Source organism: Salvelinus fontinalis, chromosome 8 (assembly GCF_029448725.1).
Source record: "Salvelinus fontinalis isolate EN_2023a chromosome 8, ASM2944872v1, whole genome shotgun sequence".
In the NCBI taxonomy this organism is placed as follows: Eukaryota; Metazoa; Chordata; class Actinopteri; order Salmoniformes; family Salmonidae; genus Salvelinus; species Salvelinus fontinalis.
The window spans coordinates 20,129,887-20,152,515 of record NC_074672.1 but is presented as its reverse complement, the minus strand read 5'-3'; the positions used below and the strand labels follow the sequence as shown (position 1 = coordinate 20,152,515).

The 22,629-nt window shown below is 41.4% G+C and overlaps 2 protein-coding genes across 2 annotated transcripts in view; both read right to left on the bottom strand.

The window, feature by feature from the left end:
- LOC129860832 (bridge-like lipid transfer protein family member 3A) overlaps positions 1-17,470 on the bottom strand; it is a 47,236-nt gene extending 29,766 nt beyond the window's left edge. The window contains exon 1 of the mRNA XM_055931648.1: positions 17,233-17,470. Coding sequence (XP_055787623.1) covers positions 17,233-17,276 — 44 coding nt within the window. The 5' untranslated portion in view covers positions 17,277-17,470. The remainder of the gene's footprint in view (positions 1-17,232) is intronic.
- A 93-nt stretch (positions 17,471-17,563) lies between these two features.
- LOC129860838 (U1 small nuclear ribonucleoprotein C-like) lies at positions 17,564-22,398 on the bottom strand. The gene is made up of 6 exons (XM_055931667.1): positions 22,298-22,398; positions 21,943-21,985; positions 21,666-21,774; positions 21,456-21,545; positions 21,158-21,268; positions 17,564-18,326 (listed from the first exon to the last, which is right to left on the bottom strand). The coding sequence occupies exons 1-6, from the start codon at positions 22,303-22,305 to the stop codon at positions 18,214-18,216; spliced, it is 474 nt and encodes a 157-aa protein (XP_055787642.1). The 5' UTR covers positions 22,306-22,398; the 3' UTR covers positions 17,564-18,213.
- Positions 22,399-22,629: the final 231 nt, after the last annotated feature.

The window sequence follows — 22,629 nt, the reverse complement described above, 5'->3', positions numbered from 1 at the left end:
CTTTAAGTCATACCACAGATTCTCAATTGGATTGAGGTCTGGGCTTTGACTGGGCCATTCCAAGACATTTAAATGTTTCCCCTTAAACCAATCGAGTGTTGCTTTAGCAGTATGCTTAGGGTCCTTGTCCTGCTGGAAGATGAACCTCCGTCCCAGACTCAAATCTCTGGAAGACTGAAACAGGTTTCCCTCAAAGATTTCCCTATATTTAGCACCATCCATCGTTCCTTCCATTCTGACCAGTTTCCCAGTCCATGTCGATGAAAAACATGATGATGTTCTCGGGGTGATGAGAGGTGTTGGGTTTGTGCCAGACATAGCGTTTTCCTTGATGGCCAAAAAGCTCCATTTTAGTCTCATCTGACCAGAGTACCGTCTCCCACATGCCTTTTGGAGAATTTTTTTTCTTTAAGCAATGGCTTTTTTCTCGCCACTTTTCCGTAAAATCCAGCTCTGTGGAGTGTACGGCTTAAAGTCATCCTATGGACAGATACTCCAATCTCTGCTGTGGAGCTTTGCAGCTCCTTCAGGGTTATCTTTGGTCTCTTTGTTGCCTCTCTGATTAATGCCCTCCTTGCCTGGTCTGTAAGGTTTGGTGGGCAGCGGCCCTCTCTTGGCATGTTTGTTGTGGGGCCATATTCTTTCAATTTTTTAATAATGGATGTAATGGTGCTCTGTGGGATGTTCAAAGTTTCTGATATTTTTTTATAACCCAACCCTGATCTGTACTTCTCCACAACTTTGTCCCTGACCTGTTTGGAGAGCTCCTTGGTCTTCATGGTGCCCCTTGCTTAGTGTTTTTTTTCCCATTTCACTTCACCAGTTTGGACTATTTTGTTATAGGGATAGGCGTTCCGCTAGCGACCCACCACGACAACATCTGGTGAAATTGCAGAGCGCCAAATTCAAAATACAGAAATACTCATTATAAACATTCATAAAAGATTTAAGTGTTATACATCGGTTTAAAGATTAACTTGATGTTAATCTAGCCGCTGTCAGATTTCAAAAAGGCTTTACCGCGAAAGCATACCATGCGATTATCTGAGAACAGCACCCCGCTTACAAAAGCATACAAACATTTTCAAGCCAAGTAGAGGATTCACGAAAGTCAGAAATAGCGATAAAAGTAATCACTTTCCTTTGATGATCTTCATCTGGTTGCAGTCACAAGAGTCCCTGTTACACAATAAATGTTAGTTTTGTTCAATAAAGTCCCTCTTTATTTTGTTGGCGCGTTTTGTTCAGTAATCCACTGGCTCAAAGGCGGTCACAACGTGTAGACGAATACATCCTAATAGTACCGGTAAAGTTTGTCGAAACATGTCAAACGATGTTTAGAATTAATCCTAAGGTTGTCTATTGTCTAAATAATCTATAATATTTCAACCGGACAATAGCGTATTCAATAGAAAGGAAAAACAACGAAGGGTGCGCAATCGGTCATGCGCGCAAACCAGCTCTGCTTCATTCTACAGTCCACTTAAAAATGGTCTCATTCTTCTTCATTTTTCAGAAAACAAGCCTGAAACAATGTCTAAAGACTGTTGACATCTAGTGGAAGCCATAGGAGCTGCAATCTGGGTCCTAACTCATTACATACTGTATAGGCATTCAATATAAAAGTACCCACATCAAAAATATCCCACTTCCTGGATGGATTTTCCTCAGGTTTTTGCGTGCCATATCAGTTCTGTTATACTCACAGACATTTTTAACAGTTTTGGAAACTTTAGAGTGTTCTCTATCCAAATCTATCAATTATATGCATATCTTAGCTTCTGGGCCTGAGTAACAGGCAGTTTACTTTGGGCACCTCAGTCATCCAAACTTCCGAATACTGCCCCCTATCCCCAAAAATTTAAATGAAATCCAAATAAAAATCAATTTAAATTACAGGTTGTAATGCAACGAAATAGGACAAATGCCAAGGGGGTGAATACTTTTGCAAGGCACTGTAGTTGGATGAGGCTTACTGCTCAAGGAATCAGTAGGCTATTAAAACACTCAAACGGTCATAAACCAGGCACATTTAACAGTTAGGCTTTTGATTATAGACCTAATTAAGTTGAGGTTTCCTCTCTGCTCACTTTTCTTAGACAATAAGACAAGGGCTGTTTTTCTCATCTCCTCATTCTGCAGCTGCCTCATTGTTCTCAACACCAATATGCTGGTTAACTTTTATACACATAGCAACGTTGTCTAGGAAAAGGCGCCAATTCAATAGCGCACTGAGGTGTTTCAGAACCGCGGACAGCGACCACTATCCAACACAGGAGAAAGCACATTTGTTATCAAATATTATTTATATTAGTGTTGCACCATTGTTCTTACGTAATATAACCATATAGAATTTTAGTAGCACATGTCTTAAGAGTGATGGACTGTGCCATCCGGCAGGGCCTCACAATGGATTAGTCCACTCAGACAGGCGCGAATCAGACAGCTGACTTGTACACCATGAGATATATTTTTTATATTGCTCGAATAAAAAAATCTTGGTCGACCAACAGCCCATCAACCAAACAATTGATCAGTCGACTAAATGGGGTCGTCAGCCCTATCATACATTGGATATGTTATGTCAAATACTAATTAATCATTATGTGATCTTACAAGACATCGATTCAGCTTTGATCTAAACTTTACTAAACAAGCACCATTGTGAGAAGTGGCGGAGCGAGGCTCCTGCAGTCCGCGCAACAAATTAGCAATTGAAGCACACCTAGCTTACTCTTTTGCCTGCGCAAAATTTGGTGATGCAGAAACGGGAGACCACAAAATCTGCAAATATTTGGCCAAGGAATTTTCTGGTTGGTCTCAGTCAATGTAAAACAGTTAGGAAGGGAGACTCTTAACCTCACTAGGGTATGTGGGACGGTAGCGTCCCATCTCGTCAACAGCCAGTGAAACTGCAGGGCGCCAAATTCAAAACAACAGAAGTCCCATAATTTTAATTCCTCAAACATACAAGTATTTTACACCATTTTAAAGATACAATTGTTGTAAATCCAGCCAAAGTGTTCGATTTCAAAAAGGTTTTACGACGAAAGCACACCAAATGATTATGTTAGGTTAGAGCCAAGTCACAGAAAAAGATAGCCATTTTTCCAGCCAAAGAGAGGACTAACAAAAAGTAGAAAGAGATAAAATTAATCACTAACCTTTGATGATCTTCATCAGATGACACTCATAGGACTTCATGTTACACAATACATGTATGTTTTGTTCGGTAAAGTTCATATTTATATCCAAAAATCTGAGTTTAGGCGGGACGCTACTGTCTCACTTGGCAAAAAGACAGAGAGAATGCAGAGCGCCAAATTAAAATGTATTACTATAAAAATTACTATAAAAATCTAACTTTCATTAAATCACACATGAAAGATACCAAATTAAAGCTACACTGGTTGTGAATCCAGCCAACATGTCAGAATTCAAATAGGCTTTTCGGCGAAAGCAAACAATGCTATTTTCTGAGAATAGCACCATTGTAAACAAAGAGAGCGAAGCAAATTTCAACCCTGCAGGCGCGACACAAAACGCAGAAATAAAAATATAATTCATGCCTTACCTTGGACGAGCTTCTGTTGTTGGCACTCCAATATGTCCCATAAACATCACAAATGGTCCTTTTGTTCGATTAATTCCGTCGATATATATCCAAAATGTCAATTTATTTGGCGTGTTTGATCCAGAAAAACACCGGTTCCAAATTGTGAAATGTGACTACAAAGTATCTCAAAGGTTACCTGTAAACTTTGCCAAAAAATGTCAAACTACTTTTGTAATACAACTTTAGGTATTTTGTAACGTAAATAATTTATAAAATTGAAGACGGGATGATCTGTGTTCAATACAGGATTAAAACCAACTGTAGCTAGCTTTCTGGTCACGGCTTCTAACAAACAGGACACTTCAAGTGACCCTCGTTCAAGATGGCCGTACATCTTCATTACACAAAGGAAAAACCCTCAACCAATTTCTAAAGACTGCTGACATCCAGTGGAAGCGGTAGGAACTGTAAGAAGGTCCCTTAGAAATCTGGTTTCCCAATGAAAACTCATTGAAAAGAGAGTGACCTCAAAAGAAAAAAATCTGAATGGTTTGTCCTCGGGGTTTCGCCTGCTAAATAAGTTCTGTTATACTCACAAACATTATTTAAACAGTTTTAGAAACTTCAGAGTGTTTTCTATCCAAATCTACTAATAATATGCATATCTTATCTTCTGGGGATGAGTAGCTGGCAGTTTAATTTGGGCATGCTTTTTATCCAAAATTCCGAATGCTGCCCCCTACCCAAGAGAAGTTAAAGCATGATTTAGTGAAGTAGCAGAACATTTGTTGAATGAGCAACTTAATGAGCATCGTGAGCCTCAAAAGTTTGATGAAATTACATATCTTTCAGTCTACTGTTATTTATACTGAACCAAAATATAAAATGCAACAATTTCTAAGATTTTACTGAGTTAAAGTTCATATAAAGGAAATCTCATTTTTGTAAGTAATTAGGCCTAACTGTCCTCTCCAAGTTTGGCTGAAATTAAGCCCGAAACGGTTTGAGAAATATGATTGGTTGGCGATAGGCCAATGACATTACTTTTTGTCTTGCGCTGCGCAGAATATCAGATCTCAACAACAACTGGGGAACTGGGCTTCACCAGTAGGCTTAGTCTACCACATCCTTATGATATATGTATTTTCATAAGAGCAACGTGACTGCAAGGGACAGGTCGGAAAGTATGACTCAAATACGGGACAAATTAACCTTTTATTCTAAATGAGTGGTGTCTGAGTTTGTTGATAAAATGAGGGACATGATTGTTTAGTTGCAGAACGCAGAGCCAAAATGAGGGATTATCCTGCACAATCCGGAACATGTGGCCACCCTAGTCGGATCTGGATCACCTCGGATCCGAATTGAATATTTATTTTTTTAAATGTAATGCCCGGATTTTGTTGGAGACAGGTTACGGGTAAAAATTTTATGAATCCTATTCGGTACGGATCTCAATTTTGGCATATGAGAAGAACGCCACCAGGGACCTCACAATACAATATTATCATGATACTAAGGTGCCGATACGATATGCAATGCGATTCTCACAATTCTGTATGTATTGCTCCTCAATACTACATTTCTATTGCGATTTGATGTTCCAAACATATTGCTGACTATATGTCTGCTGCAGAAAGACAAGAGAACATGAGAAAACAAGTTTTGATCATTCAGATAAATAAAAGTGCTGAAAATATGTTGGGTCAGTTTAAAAATTAGATGGAGAACGAGGATGAAAAATACCAGACTTTTGGCGCAGGTACAGCCAACTAGCGCTAGCTACAAACTAATCAAATATCGATATAATATCATCCCCCAAAAATATTGCGATATGTCACTAGCGATGCTTTTCTCCATCACAACGCAATGTTTGAGCTTTTCCGGCAGATGTTGTCTAAGACCCCATTTCCATCTGTTTGACCAGAAATCAAAGCCTTAGCTTATTCCAAATTTTTAAGATGGGAAATGGTAGAAAAGTGTATATACGCCTTAATTTCTCAAAAGTATTGGCTCTTAGCTTTAATTTAACACCCAATTTAACATGCTCCTATGAACTTTACATATTGATGCTCATGGGTCCTTTTAGATGGAAATGCCCTGTAAATAACAGTGATATATCCTCTAAGCCAGCCTCCGTTACGATTGCTAAACTAAGGTAAACAGGTGAACCACTCCACCACCTCAACCATTCCTCCTAATCTATATCCCAGTCACAATACTGGTGTGTCATTGACTCTAGAAGTGGTCACCAACCAGTCGATCGCCATCGACTGATCGATCTTCAAGGCATTCCTAGTCGATCACCAAACATTTCTGTAGAAAAGCCAACGATAACAGCTGTGATAAAGGCTTGTGCTCCTTTTTTGGGGTAGGGGTTGCGCTGTTGGCGGTAGGTGCACTTGATTCATAAGCCCTGCGCATTGGGTAAGCAAAGTGTTCACATTTTAAACCATTTCATTTGTTTAAAAAAAAAAAAAAAAAATCTGCCTACCCGGTGGACCGGGAGATATGTGGCTAAATCGAGCGCGCCTACTGCGCTGGCCAATCAGATAGCTCAAATCACCTACAGAGCTTCCACGACCCCGGCCACAGCAGTTTAATACTAGCCTACGTAAGATTGAACAACTTTTAAAACCATGACCACAGAGAGAGTGCCAAAGAATACAGCAAAGAGCTGCTGTTTTTATGAGTTCATGTTGGATTGTTTTATTCAGCACTATCAGTGTTTTTATTCAACACTATTACAAAACGCGCCTCTCCCTATTTCCACTCTCGCTGGAGCTACAATGAATGAGTAGCTAAGTGTTTCGATAGCCCTGTGTTTTTATTATTATTAGTGTTATTAGCAGCTCGTTGTGTTTATTTTAACTTCGAGGAATATTTCACTTTCTCTGGTCATAGGAACAACAGGAATTTGTGCATGAGGCAGATGCGGTGCGACTTGAGTTTCGCCATCAGGTGGTAGACAGTGTCACCTCTCTCTGGTCAGTCTCACCGGAGGAAAGTACAGAACAGGGACCATGAGAAGCGGACCCTCTGCTGCTCTCTCCCTCCGCTGAGACTAATGTCGTGTTCAAGACAACTGGGGAACTCTGAAAAAACTAGATCAACTGGGAAAAATCGTTTTTAATGGTCATCCAACTCGGAATTCCAAGTCAGAAACTCAGGCATCTTTCTAGAGCTCCGACTTTCCGATCTGAAGATCATTGACGTCATGATTTGACCATGTTTTTTTCTGTGTTCCCAGTTGTCTTGAAAGCACCATGACCATCAGATGCAGGTACCATCAGTCCAGTAAAATAAAAAAGCTCATTGTTTGCAAATTATAATCAGCTGTGCCTCGCAAGTGCTACACCAACTGATATATTTTGCAATCAAAGCTTGAGTTTTGAAATATATTAAAAATGGTCTGAGAAGAACAATATTGGACGCCAGGCATATAGCCAATAAACTGTGATAATGCGTTAGGCCTACTGCACCAACCCCATTCTTACAGAACTGTTTTTATTAGGTTAAAGGACTACATTCACTCCACAAGACCACTTTAGCAAACCATAATGAAATGTCCATGTCTGAAAATAGACTGTTACCCTACACGTCTCCCCTTTGACCACCTCCTCCCTCCGCTGACCTCAATCAAGCCATGAACTTTCTCAACCTTCAGTCTCTTGAAGCTACACATGATGATTAATGATCTTTGTTTTTAAATAGCTTGCTTTTTGTTGTTGCTTTACAGCACTTTGAGATTTCTTTATCTCATGAATAGCACACTGCCTCCTGGAGAGCTACTGGGTATGCATGGTTTTGTTCCATCCTTTAGAGCAGGGCTGGACAAAAGCCTGCACACTCAGTAGCTTTGATGTACACTAACCCAGATCAATAATGAGGGAGAAAAAAAGGTATTCAAAACACAGCATCCAACACGTCCTAGCTGGGGATCCAACCCTTTTAACAATGCCGTGCATTTTAATATATTCCGGTGAAAAGAATAAATAGGCTGTAGTCGAACACCACACAGACCATCAGGGTATTTATTAAAACTAGGCCACAGCAATGTTTTGGGGATTAGCATTGTTTTGAGGTACAACAATTCGAGGGCTTATTCAACCCATAATGGCGTGGCTATGAATGAAAGGGAGAACAAAATGTATCCTGGAAAAGTGTTATGTCTTTGATTTAAAACATTTTTTAAAAAGGTTTCAGGCCATCTACTAGTCAATATGAAATATGCTGAGTAAAACCATGTTTTAGTTCCAAAGTGAGCTTCCCTTGTCCATCAACCAGGATCAAGGCACATCATGGACAGTGATCACTCACAGATGTGCTCATGGCCTGCAGAGATCCTATGCTAACTGAAATTTTAATGGTTTCGTACACAGTTTATCAGCTGACCGCACCACTCTCTGGGGAGCCCTGTGGTTGCGGACAATGAAAATGCCATACCAGGCGGTGATACATCCGGACAGAATGCTCTCAATGGTGGATTTGTAGAAGTTTGTGAGGGTCTTAGGGGCCAAGTCGAATTTCTTCAGCCTCCTGAGGTAGAAGAGACGCCCGTTGTGCCTTCTTCATCACACTGTAGGAGTGAAGGTATAATTTCAGGTTCTCAGTGAAGTCCACGCAAAAGAACTTGAAGCTTTTGACCCTCTCCACTCCGGCCCGTCGATGTGGATTGGGGCGTGCTCTCTCTGCTGTCTCCTGTAGTCCACAATCCGCTCCTTCCTTTTGTTGACATTGAGGGAGAGGTTATTTTCCTGGCACCACTCTGCCAGGGCTCTCACCTCCTCCCTGTAAGCCGTCTCATCGTTGTTGGTAATCAGCCCAACAATGTCGTCAGCAAAGTTGATGATTGAGTTGGAGATGTGCATGGCTACGCCGTCATGGGTGAACAGGAAGTACAGGAGGGGGCTGAGCATGCACCCCTGTGGGGCTACCATGTTGAGGATCAGCGTGGCAGAGGTGTTGTTGCCTACCTTCACCACCTGGGGTCGGCCCGTCAGGAAGTCCAGGACCCAATTTCACATGAAGGGGTTCAGACCCAGGACCCTGAGCTTAGTGATGAGTTTGGCAGGGCACTATGGTGTTGAAGGCTGAGCTGTAGTCAATGAACAGCATTTTTAGATAGGTATGTCCAGGTGGGTTAGGGCAGTGTGCAGTGCAATGGCCATTGCGTCATCCATTAATCTGTTGGGGTGGTTGGCAAATTGTTGTGGATCTAGGGTGTCAGGTAATATGGAAGAGATATGGTCCTTAACTAGCCTCTCAAATCCCTTCATAACAGACGTCTACTTCAGGGCATTCTCTCAAACAGAGGGAAGCCAACCAGCCACACACTGCTGAGCACCCCATTAACGCTTGCTGTGGGAGAGCAGCTCCTGTTTAGTACTACAGTGTGTGGGAGTCCATCATGAAGTCCACACAAACTACCTGAGGGTTAAGCTTTGAACACAACTCGAGTGTTTCACTTGATGCCCGTTGCTCACAGGCCCCATGTAAAATCCAGGGAAGTATGTCAATCCTCCCTCTTCTTAAAATCGAAATACTCCAGAATAACTCATGAGGAGCTGGAAAGGATGCTGTTTAGCTGTTTTCAGTACAGTAGTCAGTGTTTTCAATAGTCTCATGTCCAATGGTGTTGAAGACAAGGAATATTGCTGAGGAACGTGGAGTGGTCAAAAAGGCAACATTTTGTTATAGCTAAGGTTTAACACTTGTCATATCCCTTTCTACCGATCTTTTGCCACAAGATAGGACCTAGATCTGGTCAATTTTAGGCCAAGATGTTATCTTCCTGTTTTATATGATATGCACAGCCAAAACAGGGCTCCCGATCATCTCAGTAACAGAGCCTGTCACTAGCGGTGATGTGTCCAGCGCTTGGTTGAACCTGGTGATTTTGATTGTTGTCATTCTTCCCAGACAAAGACCATGATTGAGTGAGAGTTAAGGAATGGATTGGGTGGAAATTGGACATTAACCGAATTGAGCACTGATGTTGACCACTCGGTTTGGCCAACAAAACAGTGCCACAACAAGACAGCTGACTGGGTTGGGCAGTTCCACAGGGCCAGGGAGTTGCTGAGTGGGTAACATGGAACTGACCTAGAGGACAAACTCAAACATGATGTCTGCATCTTCCAAACACTTGCAGCACTGAAACGGCAAGGCTAGCTATTCTATTCCAGCACAGTTTCTCTTGTGTTCTAACACTCCAAGAGAGTTATGTTTTCTGACAAGTCCTTATTATAGTTTATGTAAGGAGGGGGAATGAAACAGTCATACCTAATGCAGGCCATGTGTCATACTAATGCACTCGCAGTCTTGAAGAAGCTACAGTCCAAAGCAACATTGTGTCTCTGGCGAAATAAAGCCCTAAGCCACACCAAAGGCTGAATACAATTACCAATAATAACAGATGTATTTTATTTCCCGTTTTTCGTTACAAAGCGAATCTTAAAGAAGCTTGAAAAACAAAATGTAGGGTTGCAGGTCTTGACTTAGGCAATGGTTTTCCACAGCTGATAGTCAGTGTTGATAGGGATAGCCAAATGTCATAGTACAGGGAGGGAGAAGCATCAGTTGGATAGAAGAACCGGAGCTCTTCAGGCTAATTCCCGAAGACAAAATCAATGAATAAGCCATCATTCTAATTTTGTCCCATAACAGGGAAAAAAGGTTAGGATATTTACCATTTGTCAGAATGCAATTGAGAGGCTACAGTATGCTCTCAATGCCATTGTGAATTTGCTCGTTTACCTCCTATCTAGTGAACAATCTGATTTATTTAACAGTCACCACAATTGGAAAACAGAGCAAAGCAAAACATGTGTCAAACTGACATACTGGAGTTAGGCCAATGCCTCTTAGCCTTTGCCCCATACAGCGGAGCTGAGTGAGCTCTCAACAAATTTCACCACAAAAACCCTGCCCTTACTGACAGAGAGTGAGAGTAATTGCCAGGCATGCAAGAAGAGAGAACTGTCAGAGTTAGACCTAAACCGGTATGGCTGCAAACAAAAGCTTGACGCTTCTACGTAACTCTAAATACAAAGGCGTGCAACTGTAGGCTACATTTAAAGATAGATGACTTTGTAAGCCTACGTAGTGGCTTCAATAAGTGGGATGCAGCCTAGCCTTCCCTATGGCTATTGTCTGATACACACAACCATGACAGTATGAGTAACCGTCTCTCATCTATTCCAAGCATCACACTGTTCTTCTCCCTAAATTCCCTTTCCACTCAGTTTCTCATTCACTCAATTGCGTCCCGAACGCTCTCAGACCAATCAGTCTGTTACCAACCCTTAGTAAAGTTCTGGGAAAAATGGTCTTTGACCAGATACAATGCTATTTTACAGTAAACAAATTAACAAAAGACTTTCAGGACGCTTATAGGGATGGACATTCAACAAGCACTTACACGAATGACTGATGATTGAGAGAAATGGATGATAAAAAGATTGTGGGGGCTGTTTTGTTAGACTTTAGTGCGGCTTTTGACATTATTGATCAGAGTCTACTGCTGGAAAAACTAATGTGTTATGGCTCTACATCCCCTGCTTTATTGTGGATAAAGAGTTACCTATCTAACAGAACACAGATTGTGTTCTTTAATGGAAGCCTCTGCAACATAATCCAGGTAGAATCAGTTATTCCCCAGGGCAGCTGTCTAGGCCCCTTACTTTTTTCAATCTTTACTAACGACATGCCCCTGGCATTGAGTAAAGCCACTCAACAAAGAGCCTCAGTTTCAGAATGGGTGGCAAGGAATAAGTTAGTCCTAAATATGTCAAAATCTAAAATCATTGTATTAGGGACAATACAATGCTAAGATGGGGAGAAGTCTGTCCATAATAAAGCGCTGCTCTACCTTCTTAACTGCACTATCAACAAAGCAGGTCCTACAGGCTCTAGTTTTGTTGTACCTGGACAACTGTTCAGACATGTGGTCAGGTGCTACAAAGAGGGACTTAGTAAAACTGCAATTGGCTCAGAACAGGGCTGCACGGCTGGCCCTTGGATGTACACAGAGAGCAAACATTAATGTAAATCTCTCCTGGATCAAAGTGGAGGAGAGATTGACTTCACCACTACTTGTATTTGTGAGAGGTATTGACATGTTGAAAGCACCGAGCTGTCTGTTTGAATGACTAGCACAAATCTCAGACACCCATGTATACCCCACAAGACATGCCACCAGAGGTCTCTTCACAGTCCCCAAGTCCAGAACAAACTATGGGAGGCGCACAGTACTACATTGAGCCATGACAACAGTCGTGGCCAAAAGTTTTGAGAATGACACAAATATTAATTTCCACAAAGTTTGCTTCTTCACTGTCTTTAGATATTTTTGTCAGATGTTACTATGGAATACTGAAGTATAATTACAAGCATTTCATAAGTGTCAAAAGCTTTAATTGCCAATTACATGAAGTTGATGCAAAGAGTCAATATTTGCAGTGTTGACCCTTCTTTTTCAAGACATTTGCAATCCTCCCTGGCATGCTGTCATTTAACTTCTGGGTCACATCCTGACTGATGGCAGCCCATTCTTGCATAATCAATGCTTGGAGTTTGTCAGAACTTGTGGGTTTTTGTTTGTACACCCGCCTCTTGAGGATTGACCACAAGTTCTCAATGGGATTAAGGTCTGGGGAGTTTCCTGGCCATGGACCCAAAATATCGATGTTTTTTCCCCCGAGCCACTTAGTTATCACTTTTGCCTTATGGGAAGGTGCTCCATCATGCTGCAAAAGGCATTGTTCGTCACCAAACTGTTCCTGGATGGTTGGGAGATGTTGCTCTCGGAGGATGTGTTGGTACCATTCTTTATTCATGGCTGTGTTCTTAGGCAACATTGTGAGTGAGCCCACTCCCTTAGCTGAGAAGCAACCCCACACATGAATGGTCTCAGGATGCTTTACTGTTGGCATGACACAGGACTGATGGTAGCGCTCACATTGTCTTCTCCAGACAAGCTTTTTCCGGATGCCCCAAACAATCGGAAAGGGGATTCATCAGAGAAAATGACTTTACCCCAGTTCTCAGCAGTCCAATCCCTGTACCTTTTGCAGAATATCAGTTTGTCCTTGATGTTTTTCCTGGAGAAAAGTGGCTTCTTTGCTGCCCTTCTTGACACCAGGCCATCCTCAAAGTCTTCTCCTCACTGTGCGTGCAGATGCACTCACTAGAGGTCGACCGATTAATCGGAATGGACGATTAATTAGGGCCGATTTCAAGTTTTCATAACAATCGGTAATCTGCATTTTTGGACACCAATCATGGCCGATTACATTGCACTCCACGAGGAGACTGCGTGGCTGGCTGACTACCTGTTACGCGAGTGCAGCAAGGAGCCATGGTAAGGTGCTAGCTAGCATATAACGTATCTTATAAAAAACAATCAATCTTAACATAATCACTAGTTAACTACACATGGTTGATGATATTACTAGTTTATCTAGCTTGTCCTGCGTTGCATATAATCGATGCGGTGCCTGTTAATTTATTATTGAATCATAGCCTACTTCGCCAAACGGTTATTTAACAAGCGCATTCGCGAACAAGCACTGTCGTTGCACCAATGTGTACCTAACCATAAACATCAACGCCTTTCTTAAAATCAATACACAAGTATATATATATTTTTTAAACCTGCATATTTAGTTAATATTGCCTGCTAACATGAATTTCTTTTAACTAGGGAAATTGTGTCACTTCTCTTGCATTCTGTGCAACAGTCAGGCTATATGCAGCAGTTTGGGCCGCCTGGCTCGTTGCGAACTGTGTGAAGACCAACTTCGCCAAACGGGGGATGACTTATGAAAAGCGTATTTGCGGGAAAAAAACACAATCGTTGCACGAATGTACCTAACCATAAACATCAATGCCTTTCTTAAAATCAATACACAGAAGTATATTTTTTGAAACCTTCCTATTTAGTTAAAAGAAATCCAGGTTAGCAGGCAATATTAACCAGGTGAAATTGTGTCACTTCGCTTGCGTTCATTGCACGCAGAGTCAGGGTATATGCAACAGTTTGGGCCGCCTGGCTCGTTGGAAACTAATTTGCCATAATTTTACGTAATTATGACATTACATTGAAGGTTGTGCAATGTAACAATAATATTTAGACTTATGGATGCCACCCGTTAGATAAAATACTGAGCGGTTCCGTATTTCACTGAAAGAATAAACGTTTTGTTTTCAAATGATCGTTTCCGGATTTGACCATATTAATGACCTAAGGCTCGTATTTCTGTGTGTTATTATGTTATAATTAAGTCTATGATTTGATAGAGCAGTCTGAATGAGCGATGGTAGGCAGCAGCACGCTCGTAAGCATTCATTCAAACAGCACTTTCGTTCGTTTGCCAGCAGCTCTTCGCTGTGCTTCAAGCATTGAGCTGTTTATGACTTCAAGCCTATCAACTCCCGAGATTAGGCTGGTGTAACCGATGTGAAATGGCTAGCTAGTTAGCGGGGTGCGCGTTGATAGCGTTTCAATCGGTGACGTCACTCGCTCTGAGACCTTGAAGTAGTTGTTCCCCTTGCTCTGCAAGGGCAGCGACCTTTGTGGAGCGATGGGTAACGATGCTTCGAGGGTGGCTGTTGTCGATGTGTTCCTGGTTCGAGCCCAGGTAGGGGCGAGGAAAGGATCGGAAGCTATACTGTTACAATGGCAATACTAAAAAGTGCCTATAAGAACATCCAATAGTCAAAGGTATATGAAATACAAAATGGTATAGAGAGAAATAGTCCTATAATTCCTATAATAACTACAACCTAAAACTTCTTACCTGGGAATATTGAAGACTCATGTTAAAAAGGAACCACCAGCTTTCATATGTTCTCATGTTCTGAGCAAGGAACTTAAACGTTAGCTTTTTTACATGGCACATATTGCACTTTTACTTTCTTCTCCAACACTTTGTTTTTGCATTATTTAAACCAAATTGAACATATTTCATTATTTATTTGAAGCTAAATTGATTTTATTGATGTATTATATTAAGTTGAAATAAGTGTTCATTCAGTAGTGTTATAATTGTCATTATTACAAATAAAATACAAAAAATACAAAAAAAGGCAGATTAATCGGTATCGGCTTTTTTTGGTCCTCCAATAATCGGTGTCGGCGTTGAAAAATCATAGATCGGTCAACCTCTAGCACTCACACCTGCCTGCTGCCATTCCTGAGCAAGCTCTGTAATGGTGGTGCCCCGATCCCTTAGCTGAATCAACCATAGGAGACGGTCCTGGCTGTTGCTGGACTTTCTTGGGCACCCTGAAGCCTTCGTCACAACAATTTAACCGCTCTCCTTGAAGTTCTTGATGATCCGATAAAAGGTTGATTTAGGTGCAATCTTACTGGCAGCAATATCCTTGCCTGTGAAGCCCTTTTTGTGCAAAGCAATGATGACGGCACGTGTTTCCTTGCAGGTAACCATAGTTGACAGAGGAAGAACAATGATTCCAAGCACCACTCTCCTTTTGAAGCTTCCAGTCTGTTATTCGAACTCAATCAGCATGACAGAGTGATCTCCAGCCTTGTTCTCATCAACACTCACACCTGTGTTAATGAGAGAATCACTGACCTGATGTCAGCTGGTCCTTTGTGGCAGGGCTGAAATGCAGTGGAAATGTTTTTGGGGGATTCAGTTCATTTGCATGGCAAAGAGGGACTTTACAATTAATTGCAATTCAGCTGATCACTCTTCATAACATTCTGGAGTATATGCAAATTGCCATCATACAAACTGAGGCAGCAGACTGTGAAATGTATATTTGTGTCATTCTCAACTTTTGGCCACAACTGTACATGGAACTCTATTCCACATCAGGTAACGGATGCAAGCAGTAGAATCAGATATTAAAAAACAGATCAAAATAAACCGGGGACTTTGAAGCAACACAAACATAGGCACAGACGCATGCATACACACACGATAACATACGCACTATACACACGTACACATGGATTTTGTGTTGTAGATATGTGGTGTAGGGGCTTGAGGACACACACATCACTTAGTGTGTTGTGAAATCTGTTATGAATGTATTGTAGTGTTTTTCAAATTGTATAACTGCCTTAATTTTGCTATACCCCAGAAAGAGTAGCTGCTGCATTTTCCCTGGATGGTGCGACAAAACTAGAGCCTGTAGGACCTGCCTTGTTGATAATGCTATTAAGAAGGTAGAGCAGCGCAGTGGGGTTATGGTAAGGGCAGGCATAAGCTATGGACATCGAACACAATTGCATTTTATCGATGGCAATTTGAATGCAGAGATGCCGTGATGGGATCCCGAGGTCCATTTGTCGTGTCATTCATCCGCCACTATCACCTCATGTTTCTGCATGATAATGCACGACCCCATGTCAAGGATCCCTGCACAATTCCTGAAAGCTGAAAATGTCCCAGTTCTTCCATGGCCTGCATACTCACTTGACATGTCCCTCATTGAGCATGTTTGGGATGCTCAGGATCAACGTGTACGACAGTGTATTCCCGTTACAGCCAATATCCAGCAACTTCACACAGCTATTGAAGAGTGGGATAACATTCCACAGCCCAAAATCAACAGCCTGATCAACTCTATGCGAAGGAGATGTGTCGCACTGCATGAGGCAAATGGTGGTCAAGACACACCTATTTTTTATTATTTGAGTACGAGAGAGAGAGAGAGAGAGAGAGAGAGAGAGAGAGAGAGAGAGAAAAGAATTATGGGAGTGCACGAACATGTAAAATGCCCATCCCCATCTGTGACAACAAAAGCCAAAAATTGGACCATCTTCTCAAAATAGCACAGCAGCAGCACTACACTCCAGCAGGCAGGCACACCAACTGATGTTAATTCTATCTCATGAGATCCTTGTGAGGTGTAATGCCAGGTTATTCAAACCACTGTAAGTGAAAACAAATTACACTGAAGGAAGGGCTAACGGCCGTTCATCATTGACTTGAAATGACACCCACAGTCAGCAATTGCTCTCATAACCTGACTCAAACGAGGGACAGGAATTTATGAATAGTCCTGAAGCCACCTGAGCTTCATTGTTCTCTATACGGAGTGGCTCCACTCATGGCTGTAACTACAGGTCCGGAACTGGGTAATCTTTTCTAAAAAATAAATATTTTGTACACAATTGTTTAAACCCCATTCAGGAGCTTATATTGTGCCTATAAATTACTGCTGTCCCGTCCATAGACACTCACTGCTGGCCGGTCCTGAAAAGTCTGCATGTCTGTTGAATGACTGACGGTGATGAGGTCCAAGCAGAACACTTGAAGGTAACGTTAAATATAATAGGTTCCATACTCTATTACACAGTCACACTCATGAGAAATGGTACCATCATGCTGGATTCATTTATTTACAGTCAGCAGTATTGAATCATTATGTAAGGTGACTGACATGAATAAAATCTTCCAAGAACGAGACTATGCATCAGCCTTGATTGGTGTTGCACTAACGTTACTAGCTTGAGAGATTGCCCGCGGATTTATCCAACACAAAAGACAACTAGTGGGCTGTGTAACAAATCATGAATATCCTTCTATCTGGCCATCTTTGGTTGACATGCCTACCTAGTATTACACCTAACTGGCCCATCCAAGTTTAAAGCAGATGACTAGCTAACGTTAGCCAAGCTAGCTATGAATCTTTCTTACCTGGACAAATGTTTCAATATTTGCTTTTTGATTATTCCTGCCATTGCGGTGTTGGTGAGAATAACCAAGCTAAATTATTTATTTGTAGCTAGCTAGCGTATAGGCATAATCTCTTCACATTCCACTCCACCTCTCATCTTCAACGGAATGAAAAACTACCCTTATTCACCACGGGTAATTTGTGTAATTGTATGTTTCCCATAAGACATAGCAAAGACATGCTTTGACACAAATATTGCGTTAGCGCCATCTGCTGAATTTATAGCGAACAGCAAGGGATATAAAATATAACTATGTTCAAAGAGAAGGAAAACCTTATCGACCAGACAAATAAGTTATCATTTTCGTTTAATAGACCGTTATAAAATAAATGCACAGTCAATAGCATCAGCTCATAAAAATTGTTAAAAAAAATAAAAAATTAACAGTTGATACAATGCTTCATCCGACTGGTACTGCCAACTAAAAACAGGCCTTAATACACCTCTATGTGAATGACAAAAACACATTCAACAACCTCCTCATATGTTCCTGTTTTGTCTTTAGCGTGTGCCAAGACACCGAACTAACAAGGATGAGCGGGGAAAATTGGAATAAGCAGAGGGAATCATTATAAAATCTGTAGCATAATAAAAATGAAATCCATCCAGGGAAAATGGGTGGGAGTACAGCAAAGGAAAGATGACCAAAACAGTATTATGTAAAGTTAAGTCCTAGAGACAGATGTAGAGTGGGGAGGGATTGCCAAAAGGTTAGTTCCACAGAATCTGTTACTCACCTTCAAATCTACTTGGTAGTTTGACAAAATTAACAATATTTCTACGATCAAATGCTATATGTAAGGGACTGTAGCACATGTCAGCAACTTCATTAAATGCTTTAGACCAACTAAAAATCAACCATAGATTTCCATAACCAATGACTTTAGGGGAGAAGTGAGAACCTAAGATTTAGTGATCATGTGGAACAAACCCACAGTGTTTATCGGTCTGGCCGTGCCATCATTGGCCGCATCATCATTGGATGACCGGGAGGTCGCATCATGTGATGTCCAGGCATCATCTGCATTCGGCCACCCATTGGAGGTCGCATACCTGAGAATGAAGGAAAGAAGGCATTTACAGGTTATGGTTTGAGTCATTCCTGTTTTCAGATGATAGTATTTTGTTTTAGATGGTATGTTTTCTCAATACTGGCAAACTCCGAAGCACATTCGTCACTTGTTTGAGTCTATGTACGTACAGTGCAGACAGAAATTATGCAGACCCCTTGACTTTTTCCAAATGTTATAACGTTACAGCCTTATTCTAAAATTGATTAAATCATTGTTTTCCCTCATTCTACACACAATACCCCATAATGACAATGCGAAAACAGGATTTTAGAAATGTTTGCAGATGTATTAAAAATTAAAAACAAATACCCTATTTACATAAGTATTCAGACCCTTTGCTAGGAGACTCAAAATTGAGCTCAGGTGCATCCTGTTTCATTAATCATCCTTGAGATTTTTCAACAACTTGGAGTCCACCTGTGGTAAAGTCAATTGATTGGACATGATTTGGAAAAGGCACACACCTGTCTACACTACCAGTCAAAAGTTTGGACACACCTACTCATTCAAGGGTTTTTCTTTATTTTACTATTTTCTACAATGTAGAATAATAGTGAAGACATCAAAACTATGAAATAACACATACGGAATCATTGAACCCCCCCCAAAAAAGTTACATTAAAATATATTTTAGATTTTTCAAAGTAGCCATCCTTTGCCTTGATGACAGCTTTGCACACTCTTGGCATTCTCTCAACCAGCTTCACCAGGAATGATATTCCAACAGTCTTGAAGGAGTTCCCACACATGCTGAGCACTTCTTGGCTGCTTTTTCTTCACTCTGCAGTCCAACTCATCCCAAACCATCTCAATTGGGTTGAGGTTGGGTGATTGTGGATGCCAGGTCATCGAATTCTAAATAAATCACCAACAATGTCATCAGCAAAGCACCCCAACACCATCACACCACCTCCTCCATGCTTCACAGTGGGAACCACACATGCAGAGATCATCCGTTCACCTACTCTGCGTCTCACAAAGACACGGCGGTTGGAACCAAAAATCTCACATCTGGACTCAGACCAAAAGGACAGATTTCCACCGGTCTAATGTCCATTGCTTGTGTTTCTTGGCCCAAGCAAGTCTCTTTTTATTGGTGTCCTTTAGTAGTGGTTTCTTTGCAGCAATTTGAACATGAAGGAAGGCCTGATTCACACAGTCTCCTCTGAACAGTCGATTTTGAGATGTGACTGTTACTTGAACTTCGAAGCATTTATTTGGGCTGCAATTTTTGAGGTTGGTAACTCTAAATGAACATATCTTCTACAACAGAGCTAACAGAGCTCTGGGTCTTCCTTTCCTGTGGCGGTCTTGTTCTTTCCATAATATGGACTTGGTCTTTTACCAAATAGGGCTATCTTCTGTATACCACCCCTACCTTGTCACAACAACTGATTCGCTCAAACGTATTAAGGAAAGAAATTCCACAAATTAACAAGGCACACCTGTTAATTGAAATGCATTCCAGGTGACTACCTCACGAAGCTGGTTGAGAGAATGCCAAGAGTGTGCAAAGCTGTCATCAAGGCAAAGGGTGGCTACTTTGAAGAATCTCAAATGTAAAATATATTTTGATATGATTAACACTTTTTTGGTTACTACATGATTCCATGTGTTATTTCATAGTTTTTATGTCTTCACTATTATTCTACAATGTAGAAAATAGTAAAAATAAAGAAAAACCCTTGAATGAATAGGTGTGTCCTAACTTTTGACTGGTACTGTATAGAAGGTCCCACAGTTGACAGCACATGTCAGAGAAAAAAACCCAAGCCATGAGGTTAAAGGAATTATCCGTAGAGCTCCGAGACAGGATTGTGTCGAGGCACAGATCTGGGGAAGGGTACCAAAACTTTTCTGCACCATTGAAGGTCCCCAAGAACACAGTGGTCTCCATCATTCTTAAATGGAAGAAGTTTGGAACAACCAAGACTCCTCCTAGAGCTGGCCGCCCTGCCAAATTGAGCAATTGGGGGAGACGGGCCTTGGTCAAGGAGGTGACCAAGAACCCGATAGTCACTCTGACAGAGCTACAGAGTTCCTCTGTGGAGATGGGAGAACCTTCAAGAAAGACCACCATCTCTGCAGCACTCCACCAATCAGGCCTTTATGGTAGAGTTGCCAGATGGAAGCCATTCCTTCACCGTAGGGTGAAGCATGCTGTGGGGATGTTTATGAGAGGCAGGGACTGGGAGAGTAGTCAGGTTTGAGGCAAAGATGAACGGAGCAAAATACAGAGAGATCCTTGATGAAAACCTGCTCCAGAGCACTCAGGATCTCAGACTTGGCAAATGTTTACCTTCCAACAAGATAACGACCCTAAGCAGACAGCCAAGACAACGCAGGAGTGGCTTCGGGACAAGTCTCTGAATGTCCTTGAGTGGCCCAGCCAGAGCCAGGACTAAAATCCGATGTAACATCTCTGGAGAGACCTGAAAATAGCTGTGCAGCGATGCTCGCCATCCAACCTGGCAGAGCTTGAGAGGATCTGAAGAGAAGAATGGGAGAACCTCCCCAAATACAGGTGTGCCAAGCTTGTAGCGTCATACCCAATAAGACTCGAGGCTGTAATCGCTGCCGAAGGTGCATCAACAAAGTACTGAGTAAAGGGTCTGAATACTTATGCAAATGTGATATTTCCATTTTAGCTTTGCCATTATGAGGTATTGTGTGTAGATTGCTTAGATTATTTTTATATGTAATATACTTTAGAATAAGGCTGTAACATAACAAAATGTTGGAAAAAGTCAAGGGGTCTGACTACTTTCTGAATGCACTGTACATTACAGAAATAAGTTGAGGTTATCCTACCTGGACCACCCATCATTCCAGGTGGGGGTGGTCCCATTCCACCCATCATGGGCATCATTGGAGGACCACCCATCTGGGGTGTTGGTAGCATCCCTGGACGTGGTGGGCCATCTATTCGTAAAACATCATTAACAACAACTACCAGGTAACTCAGAACTTTATTAGTAGCAAAATATTTGTATATAATGTCATTTTTGTAAATGAGTGGTAAGATTTACTCTCCAACTGAGGAATTTGGCCAAGCTTGGATGTGCTTTTTGCATACTAACAGAAATGTACATGGCACTGGTGCACTTACGGAGGTTTGGTGGAGGGATCATGGCACCCCCTGGAGGTGGGGCTCCTGGAAATGGTGTTGGGGGCATCTTCCCTTGTTGGAAGGCAGCAGCTAAGAGAAACAAAAATTGTTAGCCCTCCGGCCCCTTTTCACCTAGGATGGTTATAGTGGCCGAAACACATCAAGGTAACAAAGACAGGTCAAAGTATGTATTTTTCTTGTGTTACTCACTTGTTTTGTCAATGAGGCTCTGTGCTTGTTCTTCCATCCATTTCTGGTAATAGTCTTTTACATTTTCTTTGTGTTTGCGGCCACTGCAGTGTGTTTTCCTCACAGAGGGCTGCCAAACACATTACAGCCATCAATGTACATTGGACACAATGTTGACCTTGCAACAATCTGAATATACAATAAGGCTAGAGAAGAAACTCATCACATGCAGTTTAAAGACAGAATCAACCACATGCAATCAGTAAACACTTCTACTACCAATGTTGTGCAGACTTACCGAGTCATGAGTTAGGTAAGTATCACAGTAGTCACAATAAAACCTGATAGATAAACAGACATTGAGCACCAGATCAACTTGATCAGTGTAGGTAAAACCAGAGTATATACTTCAGCTGTCATAATAAAACCAAATCAATGTAAGATCAGGGAGCAAAACAGGAATGCTATGAATGATGCTACACTTCCTTCACAGCCAATAGGGTTGAAGCTCTGGCTGAAGCCGATTGAATTAGCCAACTAACTTCCAATAGTTCTGAACTTCCATTAGATATACATGCCCAGTGTTCATTATGGTAAAATACCTTCAAAATAAATTAAATATGCAACTGAGAGACACAAGATAAAACACTTACTTCGGCATTTCGATCAGCCTGGCTTACACCAAACGTTGAAAAACCCTTTCCCTTTACCGGAAGTCTAAGTAAACAACGACTGCTTTAAGATGAGAGGATGAGACGCGTCCTCGTTAGGGTCCGCATAATAACTGCAGCGCCACCTCCCCCCACTATCGGTATTGCAAATAATGCAAACTATTCGGGCACAGAATCTGAGAATCAATGTCTTATAAAATTATATGACACATTTGTTTTGACCATTTGGCATTACATTTTGTGAGTACTGTATGCATTCAGAAGAAATAATTTTGTAGTGCAAAAAGTTCTTCTGAGATATGATAATGCGCAGC

Coding starts and splice junctions, on each gene's coding strand:
- LOC129860838 (XM_055931667.1), bottom strand. Junction 21,546..21,665: donor GAGCCTCATTGACAAAACAA/GTGAGTAACACA, acceptor TGTTTCTCTTAG/CTGCTGCCTTCCAACAAGGG. Junction 21,269..21,455: donor GATCCCTCCACCAAACCTCC/GTAAGTGCACCA, acceptor TTTTACGAATAG/ATGGCCCACCACGTCCAGGG.